General features: G+C 42.9%; 1 protein-coding gene across 2 annotated transcripts in view; it reads right to left on the minus strand.

Annotated features, from left to right (window-relative positions):
- Positions 1–1131: 1131 nt before the first annotated feature.
- KCNK12 (potassium two pore domain channel subfamily K member 12) overlaps positions 1132–12387 on the minus strand; it is a 54256-nt gene continuing 43000 nt past the window's right edge. The window contains exons 2-3 of one of the 2 annotated variants that reach the window (XM_074286777.1): positions 5139–6030; positions 1132–1494 (exon numbers count right to left, since the gene is read on the minus strand). In XM_074286777.1, coding sequence (XP_074142878.1) covers positions 1479–1494; positions 5139–6030 — 908 coding nt within the window. In that variant the 3' untranslated portion in view covers positions 1132–1478. Of the gene's footprint in view, positions 1495–5134; positions 6031–12387 lie in introns of those variants that run through there. The other variant, XM_074286778.1, reaches the window with a different exon arrangement.

Here is a 12387-nt window from a genome sequence, read left to right on the forward strand (position 1 = left end):
AGAAGTACATCAAACTTTCCAGACCAGATTTGTTTTCCTTGGTTCTGGAAGATGAGACTGGCAATGTTTTCTCCCTACCTGGTCTAAACCCTGATTCTTCTTAGGCAAGTGGCCAGTGGTGATCCATTGTAAAGCTGAGTCCTATATATACATGCACACATGCCCTATAGTGTTTAGTCATCTGCTATGATGGGTTCTTGGGCATTATACCTATTGAACCCTCTGCAATGGAATATAGGAGTGGGATGTGGTCCCATCAGCTTTTTGTGTAACTTAAAGAGGCCTAGGATGTTCTAAAGCCATTTCCTCTGTGAAGATTTGGCAAAGCTTCCTTACAAGCCTGATAACTTGAGGAAAGAGATGTGGAAGCCTTTGGTAATTATAGAAGGGAGACCCTAATTCTTATTCTCCCCCCTCCCACTCACTTGGATTTCCTGTTTTCTGTAAGTTAGTCACTTAGAAACAGAGTCTGATCTCTTAGGTCTGAGGGGTGAGCCTGGGCCATGAGGCTCAGCTCTGGGCAACACAGAAAAGCCCCTTAAAGCTATTCAGCTGGAACGGACTGCTGTCTGGGGCTCCTGCTAAGACCGAGTAGTGGACCAGAGGTATGGGCTAAGAGCGACTTCCAAAAACGGAGAGCTTCTGAAATTGTCAGCCAAAGCTTCCTCTGAGACAAGGTTCAGTTGCCAGCTGTTTTAAATGCCTTGCTATCGTAAGGTTGGGAGAGCTAAGTACTGGAATTGGATAAGACAAAGTTGGATTATAGGAAAGGGGAAAGTGCTGCGTGGGTCTTTAAAAGCGCTGGGAATGAGTCATCTTTTTATCAGTATGGAACCCCCCCTCTGAATTCTCTGGCAGTCTGGGAAAATCTTGAGAGTGGCTCTGCTTGGACTGCCCTGGGCAAGGCAGCTGCCACAGCTGTAGAAAAAGGGCAAAGAGCAGACTCTGGACTCATGCAGTTGTGGGCAGAGGGCTGAGGAACCCGGTCCTTGGAGGAGGAGGTGGAGGGAGCTAGAAAAAGACTCAGCCAAGCTTCCAGGTTCAATATTTCCCAAAGAGCTCCTGTGTTCTTGGTACACTCCCTCAGGGATCAGAGTGACAAATGAAACAGCAATTAGGGTGTCAAGTCTGTACTAATAAGCCAACTTTAATCACGCTATGTTCTTAGAGACAGAGGTTCTTTGGAAGCTGTTGCTGGCACTTGGAGTCCCTTGATTTTTAGCTGAAACCTCCTAAGTTCTGAGGTGCAGTGCCCTGAGATGAGAGACATACCTTTCACCAGCTCAGCTCAGGTCATGGGGAAGCTGGTGCAGATGGCAAGAAGCAAAAATTGTGCTAAGATTCCTGTGAGATCTGGGGGATCTGTGTTTGACTTCAGGGAGTATTTCCTGACAGCTGGAAATAGGTTTGCTGAGGTATATCTGGGGCTCTCTTTTCCTGTAGATAAGATCAGCTCTTCTCTTCTTCCTGGGATGAGTTCAAATGTAGTCCTGTCTGTAGGCAAATGGAGAAATGGGGTTGACTATGGTGGTTCTACTTGCATCTACTTCTCCACCTTGATCAAGTACAACTAAGCTACCTTCTTGGTTTCAGGGTGCGTTCTGGACGTGCTTGCTTTGGAAGGATAGCTATTTTGCCTTGATAGGCAAAGTCTGTATATGACAATGAAATCTATATAATTTCTGCTCCAAATTTTTTCAGGAAATTCCTGACGTTATTTCATGTTACCTGGGTGACACCTCTAATTAGATCTTTTGTTCTTTTAAAGGGATAAACTTTTAGATTGTCATTGGCTTAGATCCGGAGAGACATTTCTTTCTTTCCCCCCTCTCCCTTCCTTTCTCTGTCCATCTCTATGTAACTTTTCATACATCTTTGTTTCTCTGTCTCTGTCTCTCCCTTTCTGTTCATCTCTAGCTTCTTGTCTCTGTTTCTGTCTGCCTTTCTAGGAGTTCCTCCTTGGATGTCTATCATGGTCACCATTTGAAGGAGCAGAGTACTCCTTTTCTCTCCTTTTGATACATGATTCTGATCTCCCATTGATCCTTTTTGTATTTGCCATTCTAAATATCACTTGCATATTTGGAAGCCGCCCTTCTGAAAGAGATCCCTAAATAAAACATTCCAATAGCTTCCGAGTAATTTAGTTAAGAGGTGATGAAAGTGATGAAGTAACAGGGAATCCTTCTACCGGAAGATTCTCAAGAAGTAACCTTAGTCCATCCACCTAACTGAGGTGGAGACATAGGAGGAGCGAGGCATTTTCACAAAGTAGTTTTGGTTAGTCTTTGACAATGGCAATACATTCTGAGGTCTAGCACTCATGACAGCAACTCTTAGCCTTCAGAAGATTCTATCTCAGAACTTTACCTTCAGAAGTCATGGTTAATAGCTTTTGGATCCTTTGGAAGATTCTTCTCCTTCATTTTAGTTAACAGTCTGGCATGATTCTCATTCCCTGATATCCATTTTAATTAACACAGAACATTTAATGCTGGGTTTGGATATGAGGATCTGAATTCAAATCCAACTCTGCCAGTTATTACTACTACTACTGCTAATAGTAACATTGTCTCACTTTAAAGCTCACTAATTATTATTATTTTTTTTTCTGGAGCTGGAATTTCACTAGTGTAGAGGATTCCTGAACATTACTTTGAGCCTCACAACAACTCTGTGAGGTAAGTACTACAGGTATCCTACAGATAGGAAATGGAAGTTCAGAGAGGGAAAATGATTTGCAGGTGGTCACCCAGCATGTAAGTGTCAGAGGCCGAATTTAAGGTCTTCCTGACTTCAGATCCAGCACTCTTCCACTAGGCCACACTGTTTCTCTCACTTTCTATGGCATTATGGGGCAAGTCACTGCAAACTGAGGAGGTTGGACCAAATGACCTTTAAGACCCCTCAAAATTCAAGGCTCTGGTTCTACTCTCAGGGGGATTCTCTGCCTTACTTTCCCTTTTCAATGATTGAATTAAATTATTGTCTCTTATATTATTCTTTTTTTCCTGCTAGGATCTGGCTCAGTATGCATGAGGGAGAAAAGAAATTTATCATTCAATCTTTTTATATAATATGAATATGTATGTATATATATATCTATGTACTTGGATATATCTGTGATTTTACCATTGTGGGTACTTCCTCCTGGTTATACATAAAATGTGTGTATGTGTGGTGTGTGTGTGTGTGATGTGGCTAAATATAGACACACCACACTCACACACACACATCAGATACAGATGCTTACTTAACTTTTAGGGAAATTTCCCAGCAGTAGGGTGCAGTGAAAACAGTGTATATATTTGGAGTGAGAAGAGCTATATTAGAATCTTGGCTCTATCCCTACAGGACAATGGCCAAATCACTCAATCTCTCTGGTCTCAGTTTCCTAATCTGGTTTTTTTTTTTTTTTGTTTGTTTGTTTTTTTTAAGATGGCATTGGACTAGCTGTGATCTGTGACCTCAAGAACCACAACTCTTTTTGTTATCTCCCAGTAATTTCATCCATATCAGGAGCTGTCTCTAGTGATAGGTCTGGAATGTATTCATATTAAGAAAAGCTTTTCTCCCTCTGAGCCATTCACTTAAAAAGATGATGATCTCAGAAATCCATTCTAGTTCTCTGACTCTATCATTAAATATACTTCAGGACTGCTTATCCTAAAGATCATCAGGAATGGAAAATGACTTCCTTTACCAGACAGGATGACTTTGCTCTCACAGAGAGCAGGGCAACCTTTGCTGTTAGATCTTCAACTTGTCTTCCTGTTACTGAGTAAACCAGTTAGTGTGAAGGGTGAGAGGGCGAGCCAGCTTCTGGATTCCCCATCAGACAGGGCTCTCCTCTTCTCATCCAAATTGGTTCCTTGACCACAACTGCCCAAGCTTAGCTGATTTACAGGGGCAAGGAATGCTAAATAATTTTAACATTAGTCTAATGAGAATTAGGAAGGACAATAACATATTCCAAAAGTAAATGAGATTGACTTTGGGATTATCTGCTGCTTCTCTGCTCCGGTCCTCTCTATTAGGACGGGTAATGGAGCTTTGACTGACTATTGAGCTCACTGAGGAGGGGAGAGGTTGAGCGGAGGAGAGGGCTCTTGGGGTATCCATAAGACTCTGGCTCTAAACTGATCAGGATAAAAAAGATTTGAAAAGTTGAAGTCTTCCTATGGAAGAGTCCGAGATTCTCAGATAATACTGAAAAGCATCGCCAAGAACTGTGGGCATGTCTCATGACAGTGGGGGGAGGGGGGCAATTCTTGGCGACTTGAATTCCAAATCACGTGGTTGAACCAGTGCCCTAGAGAGCGTTTTCCTGTGGGGTTACATGTTTCTGAGGCCTTGGGGGTTTGGGAACTGCCCACCCTGCACTTCCCCTCTGCTCTGACTCCATCTGCCCCCTTAGGCCCCTCTTCATTTCTTTCCTACTCCCCCCCCCCCACCTTGGAGCAGTGTTCCTGGGATGAAGGGTTCTGCCTCAGGGTCACCTGTGCTAGAGATGGCTAACGGAATTGGTTCCAAGCTGAGAAAAGGATAAAAACAATTCCTCTTATTTGGTACAAATTCAGAATCGGGGTGGATAGTCTGGATAAGTGATATGTTTCATCTCATTGCATAATATTATAGCATCATGTTGTGTGTATAGTAGATGTACTGTAACATACATACGTAATATACACATATATACATACATCTGCAACCCTGGCTCTCCCCACCTCTGTAACTGACATTCCGGAGAACCACCAAATTGTGAATCTCGGGGATTAATTTCAGCCACGAGAAGCCGCACCATATATTCGGGGGTTGGGAGAAATGCTATTTCCAGCAGGGACTTGGCGCAGCCTTGCTGACGGCCCTACGGCAGGGGAATTCTCTCTGCACTGAGAGGAGAAACTGTCTTCCTTCTCCAGGCGCCATTCTCAGGCCTGCCAGAGACAGACTCCCCAGGCATTTGGGAAGAGACTCAGAACCAGAAGGTGGCTTGGGAATCTTCTGAAATCCGTTGGTGATCCACTGGCTCGGCGGGATCACTTGGTATTTGGTATCTCATTTCATCTGTTAGATAAAGAATTGGATAGGGCTGCCCCCCTCAGTCCTTCCCGCCCCTCCCCCCACACCCTATCTACCTGGAATCGCTCGTTTCTGCCAGTCGATTGTTCATGATCCCGAGAGCCCCCACACCCCCCGAGAAGCCGTTCTGCCGGGTGTTGACACAGACGTTCCGGGGATAGCCGTTAGCTGTCTCAGACAGCTGCTTCTGCAGGAGGGCCAGAGAGACCTTGTTGGAGGCAATCAAGTCTCTCATGGAGATCATCTCTCCCGAGAGCCTCCGGCCCTCTGCGTCGCTGTCATAGTGCCCATCAGCCTCCATGGCGTTGAGGTGGTGGCGGAAGCGGGAGCCGGGTGTGATGGCGTTGCGCCTGCCCAGGCGGGAGCTGGGCCTCCGGCACCGCTTGCAGCACTGGCAGCTGAGCTTCTTCAGCATCCAGTTCAGAACCTGCTTGATGATGATGGAGATGACATTGAAGAGGGAGTAGATGCAGCAGACCCCCATGAGGATGAAGAGGAAGTTGCCCAGCCTGTAGAGGCTCTGGTGGCGGTAGGCCTCCTGCTGGCTGCTGACCAGGTCCCCGAAGCCGATGGTGCTGAAAGTCACAAAGCAGTAGTAGAGGGAGTCCATGTAGTCCCAGCCCTCCACGCTGGTGTACATGGCAGAGGCACAGCAGGACAGGAGGATGGCGAAGATGCCCAGGATGAGCATCACGTGGTATACGGAAGGCTTCCAGCCCACCAGACTGTCCGCCTCCGACAGGGACGAGCCTCGCCGGAAGGTGGGGGGCAGCAGGCCGCTGCGGCGCAGCCGCCGCTCGTGGCAGGCCCGCATGATGAACGCCAGCAGTGAGATGATCCGCTCCAGGAAGAGGTTGAAGAAGAGGATGGTCCCCGCACAGCCAAACAGGCCATAGGCGATGAGGAAGGCCTTCCCGGCCACCGTAGAGGGCGTGGTCATGCCAAACCCTGCAAAGACAGAGCAGACATGGTGAAAAGGGGCCTAGGCCATGAGGGCACCGGCACCAGCCGCCCGGCCTTCCCTCGCCAAGCAGCGGGTGGCTCGTTCCTGAGGAGCGCCCCCAGAAGGCCATGGCAGACGGCCTTGCGTGGCCATTTGGGCCGTGTACATCGGCTGAAGTGGGAGCTCCTGGGAAGGTTGTGACTCCTCCCCATCTCAGCGCCAGAGGAATTGCCCCAAGTGTTATAATTCTCAACTGCGGTTCTCATCAGTCAGTCGATCAAGAACCACTTAGTAAATGTCTGCTACATTCTGGTGCTAAAATAAAAAATGAGGATGATATGGCGCATGCGCGATGAAATGACCATTCTATGGGCAGGTCAGCCCCTGCCCTCCAGGAGCTTACAACTGAATGGGGGAACAACTTGCATGCAAAGCGAGTGTGTACAGGATGACTAGGAAATAATTAACAGCGGAAAGGCGCCATTGTTAATAGGGGTTATTTCCCCCAAATGACACTTTACCAAGAATTCCCCATATTTGGGCAGTCACTGGGACGGAGACTCCGTGTTCCCTCAACCAATCAGAAAAAAAGTGATTCTTGAAATGGGTAATAACTGTTATCGGTCCCTGATTAGGCGAGCAGCACCCTGACAATCCCATGGACAAACACCGAGTTGTCCCCAGGGCAGTCGATCCTGATCTTTGCCTTGAGTTTTAATGCCCAGTCTAACTCAAGGTACATGGAAATCCTCATGCAATATGTATAGTTGATGTTTTTTTGAGGTAAAGTATAGCCCGATAGAGTACAAAAGGCACTGGATTTGGTGTCCAAAGACCTGAGTTTGAGTACCAATCCTGCCGCTTCACTAGTCTGTGAGCAAGTCATTTAATCATTCTTAGCTCAAGCCTGGCCTCAGACACTCCCTGTGTGACTCTGGGTCACAGTCACCTAACCCTGCCTCAGTTTCCTCATCTGTAAAATGAGCTGGAGAAGGAATGGCCACCACTCCAGTATCTGTGCCAAGAAAACCCCAAATGGGGCCACAGAGAGAACTGGAAAAGGAGCAGATGAAAGCGAGCATTAACCAACTTAACTATAACTCATAAGTAAAATGGGCCTAACACTACCGCCTCACTCCTAGGGTAGTTGTTGGAGAAAGAAAGGTCTTTGGAAATCGTACCACACTGTCAAAATAAGCATTCAAGTACAAAGTAAAACAGGAATATAAGCTGCTGTGCATTCACCCCGCTGAAATCCTACTCTTGACATTTCACACCGTGGCCTGGAAGTATCCTTGTCCTGTCAGACCAAAGGTTTTAAATAAAGCCCATGGCTCAGACTATATACAATGTATCTCTTGTGAAAATGATGACTCTGTGCTTGGAGTTCAGAGAGGCTTATCTCCAGAATGTTATTGTTGCTATTTTTCTTTGCAGCAGAAGTAGATTAAGACTGCATTTTCTGCTCTCTGACTGCATTTTCTAACTCTTCAGCTTCTGAGACCTAACCTTCTGGAGGGACTCCCCAGAACATCGCTGATTTTGTGTATGTATCTGGAATTCACAACTTACTGAAGAATTTACTGTTAAATCATTCCTGGAATGATTTATCATACAGTGATATCTAGCTGATACCTCCTTCGGATCACTAGGATTCACGTTTACAGTTATTGTAAGAATAAAGTCACTGTTACTGCATATCAGAAGAGTAACAGAAAAAAAAAAAAAGTTCATTTAGAACTATGTAATGATGACCAGCCTTAGCCCTAGAGAAGAAATGAAAAAAAAATGCACTTTCTCTCTCCTAACAAATAGGAGACTATTCATGTGGAACAATGACCATATTGTTTTATCTTTGTTTAGTTTTACTGAAAATATTTTTGCCCCCCTTTTTAAAAATTTTATTTGACAAGGGATGGCTCTCTTGGGAAGGAACAAGCATATTTGAAAAAAAAAAGTGATATTGAATGATATTAATAGCAAATGAGCTGAATCTAAAGTATGGAAAGATTTACATAAAATAAGAGATGAGCAGAACCAAGAGAACATTATAGATAGTAACAGCAATATTGTTTTAAGAACAACTTTGAACAAATAATCTATTTTGACTATTACAAATGCCCAAATTAACTATAAAGGACCAAAGAAGGAAGCTTCTATCAGCACCCAAAAAAAAGAATTGATAATAAAAAAAATAACTGTACATACATATATCTGTTTGTATAGACACCTATTTGTGTCTAATGATAGCAATCTCTAAAGGGGGAAGGAGAAGAAAAAAGGAAGAAAAATGTGCAATCGTCATTTTTTATAGAAATACTTGTTTTATTCCTTAAATTAAAAAGAAAATAAGAAAGAAAAAAGATATCAATACATTTTTAAAAAAGAAGCCAGTTCTGAATAAGCATAAAATAGTTGACTTTTCAATATGCATACAACATACAAAACTATTCTTTCAGGTCACCTAGATGGCATAGTAGATAGAGAGCCTGACCTAGAGGAAAACAAGTTTCTGAGTTCAAATCTGGCCTCAAACACTATCTGTGTGACCCTTTTTGTCTCAGTTACTTATTTGTTAAATAAGATAGAGAAGGAAAGATAATCCACTCTAATATATTTGTCAAGAACACCCCAAATGGAGGTCATAGTCAGACATAATTGAAAACAACTAATCAACATATGATCTTTGGGAAAAACATCCTTAGTGAGACCATCAGTTACTTTGTTAAATGTTTAAAAATACAAAATAAAACTTGAATCATCTGTCTTGTAAAATCAAGATAATAGACTAAGTAGTTTCCAAATAGAAGATGTTAGTGAACCTGTGATTTCATTGAACCACTTTTTTTTTTTTTTGGCTGAAGCAATTGGTATTAAGTGACTTGCCCAGGATCATATTTAATAAGTATGAAGTATCTGAGGCTGGATTTAAACTCAGGCCCTCCTAACTCTACCTAGCTGCCACCACTGCTTTAGATTTAATGGGACATGCTAATAGACATATTCCTGAGTGGACTTTGTTCTCCATTCTCTTGATCTGAGACTCTATTGCTTTCAAAAAACCATTTGTTTCTTGCTCTCACTTTCTGAATCTTATATCAATACCTTGTTTAGACTAGGTTCCAACATATTAACTTCAACAGGTTTCTTTTGCCTGACTGCGCTGCTTTGTCTGCTAGAAACAAAGGATGAGAAACTCAGGATCAGCATATTGTCAACTCCAACAATCTGCTTCTCTTTATTGTCCCTGATTCTGGAATTTGGACAACCACATCATTATACCTGAACCTGTCTTCCAACGCACATTTATCTGCAGAGATGGGCTCTGCTCTAGGGAGATCAAAGACTGGGGTTTCCTTCACAGATGTAATGCTCCTCTCCTTGCAGTTCCTAAGCAAACAAGACTATAGACCTTTTGCAACCACACAGATTGACAGAGAAAGCTGAGGTAGGAAATTTAAAGGGATTGTGCCTATGGATTTGAAGTCATCAGATCAAAGTATGGGGACTTCTGAAAAGGAGAAAAAGATGAAAATGGCCAATTAGAAGAGTTCTTCCAGTCAACTCATGGACCTTCAGTCTCTTACCTTTGCTGGCAAGTTGAGCATCTTTTGGAGCATTGGCCAGGTCTAGGGGTAAGCACAAGGTAAAAAGACTGAGGAGGCAGTGATTGGAACCGAGCCACTGTAATGCGTGTCCAGATCCCAGAACAGAATCATTGCACTACTCAACACTTTAAGGCCCTCTGAGGCCCTGCCATATTATTCTATCATTTTAGTCATATCTGACTCTTCATTGACTCTGTTTGGATTTTCCTTGGCAAAAATACTAGAGTGGTTTTCTCTTCCCTTCTCCAATTCATTTTACAGATGAGGAAACTAAGGCAAATAAAGTTAAATGACTTGCCAAGGGTCACCTAGTTTGTGAGTGTCTGAGGCTATGATGGAACTCGGGCAGAGAAATGCTTTTGCTTTCAAGCCCAGCACCTCTAACTATGACCAGCCAAGAGTTGGCTATTGCTATTATTTCCCCCATAGCACTACTCCATTAGGAGTAGTATGAGATTCCTCTGCGTGAATTATCCAAATTTCACAGATTGTTTCCATTCTAGTCTGGAAAAAGCCGCCTTTTTTCTTGATTCCTGCTGTGCTTCCTAATTAATATTCCATGTAATTTTAGAATAAATGTTTAAGTGAAGTAATTAAAATAAGTGTCAATGAGAATATCAACTCTCATTCACCTATTCACATGACTGCTATCTTTGATAAATCAACCTACCTTATTTTATCCATCTCTGGAATGCAAACAGTAGAAGGGAGTCAGAACTTAGTTGGAGCTTGGAAGACTGACTTTTCCCATCATCACAAAACATGTACATTGTTATTGGAATTCTTCTACCCCAAATCCCCTTTGATTCCTGCTCCATCTTCTGGGTACAATGCAAACCCAATTCAATAGCATGCAAACCCAGATCTTACACACACCTGAAAAAAGACTTGACATTGCCATTAAAATATTTGCAAAGATAAACAGTTGAACCACATGGGGCTTTGGCTCTATTTTATTTTTATTTGCCATTTTTGCTCCTGCTGTCATCCCCTTCCCCACTTCAAAAATACTGTAAAATTAAAGATTGATTTGAAATCCATTTTGCTAAGATAATCAAGGAAGATTTCATATTCCCTATATCCCCAGAAAAACTTGCCTATCAGTCAAACTTTTGTAGTTAGTTCCTCCTTTGTAAAGCCACCCATCACCTACTTCCAGATAAACTTGATAAACTTAAAGGTCAAACCTTCCCTTTGCCTGGGAATGTCTTCAAGTCTTAGCTATGGTTAAGGGGTTTCAGAAGGAGAGGTCCAACTAATGTAATCTCAAGCCAATCAGAACACATACCTGTATTGCTTGAAATTTTACCTGATCATCTAATTGTTATAAAAGACTATAGGTCCTCATTTGAGGTCTTTGGTGATTGAGAGAGGTCACTGACCCAATTTATTGGTTACTGCTAGCCTATTGATCATGCTCAGTACTTTTTGTCTCAGTTTACCTAAACTTTCAAATATTTAAACTGTCCGGAAGACTCTTCATATTGTTTGGGAAAACTCTAAGCTCAGACTCAGCTCTTTAAGAATATGTTATCCTTACCAGTTACAAGAAAAACAGGTGGTTTATTGTCGAGTCAACTCAACAAGTACTTAGTATATTCTGGGCACCGTGTCGAGCAATGAGAATACAAATGTAAGATGAAAGAAAGATAACTGTTCTTCCTCAAAAAGTTCACCTAAATTAGGAAAGATAGCCCATATAAGGAGCTTAGGAGAGGATAGTAAGAGTACGGTGGGGAGAATCTAGAGAAGAATGAAGACATGGATGGGCTGAGAACTCCCCTTGAAATGGAGGTTCTGGGAGGAATTGACCACTCAGAAGAAGGGATGCTAGAGGAGGAATGAATTTCCAGCTCAAGAAGGCTGTTGGGCTTCTTTTTCTTGGAATACCAAGTATGGGGAGGGGGAAGGGAACAAGCATTTATTAAATTTCTGCTTTGTGTTAGACACTATCCTAAGCATTTTACAGATAGTATCTCATCTGAGCTCCATGAGATAAGGTCCTTTATTATCTCTATTTTACAAATGAGAAAACTAAGGCTGATAGAAGTTAGTGCCCAGGGTCACCCAGCTGCTAAGTGTGGAGGGTCCTGATTCCAGTACACCATGCAGCAGTCTCTGGGGAGTCAGGGAGGATGCACCTGTCATTTGAGCCCCTGGGACTGGTTTTGTAGGAACAAATCTGTTTTAGGCAAGGTATCCTTATCCTAATGTAGGGAGTTAAAAGCTTCAAGAAGACAAGGTTCACCTTCCTTTTGAAAACCCTTTCCTTTCAAGTCTTTGGTTCGCCTGTAACAAGAGGTCCACATTCAAGAGCAGGATATTTTGTTTGTAATGTGATTTATCTACCATCCAAGATTTGCAGAAAGATTTAGTTTGCTGCTTTGACAAAAACTCTGTAACTCCTTCCCATGATTTTCCTGGTGTTGCCTTCTCAAACAAAGAAGCACCTGTAGTATTACCTAGAGGTAATACTGTAATTATTATACTGTAATACTTCAACAAGGATTTCAGAGACTCGCTGGGGGCTTGTTGGCAAACATTCTGATTCTGAGCTTCAATTGCAAAACATAGCCAAGATCCTAGAATTAGATCCTGCTGTCTAATTTGACTCTGGAACTTAAGAAACCAACCTTAATGACATATTTCCCTCCACAGATGTAAGCTTTCTTGCTGCAGCCTTCAGCAAAATGAAAGAAGGCAACTCTACAGAAAAGCATCCCTAAAGGCAAGGTGTTTAATGTGATGCTGTTG

Source organism: Sminthopsis crassicaudata, chromosome 2 (assembly GCF_048593235.1).
Source record: "Sminthopsis crassicaudata isolate SCR6 chromosome 2, ASM4859323v1, whole genome shotgun sequence".
NCBI lineage: Eukaryota > Metazoa > Chordata > Mammalia > Dasyuromorphia > Dasyuridae > Sminthopsis > Sminthopsis crassicaudata.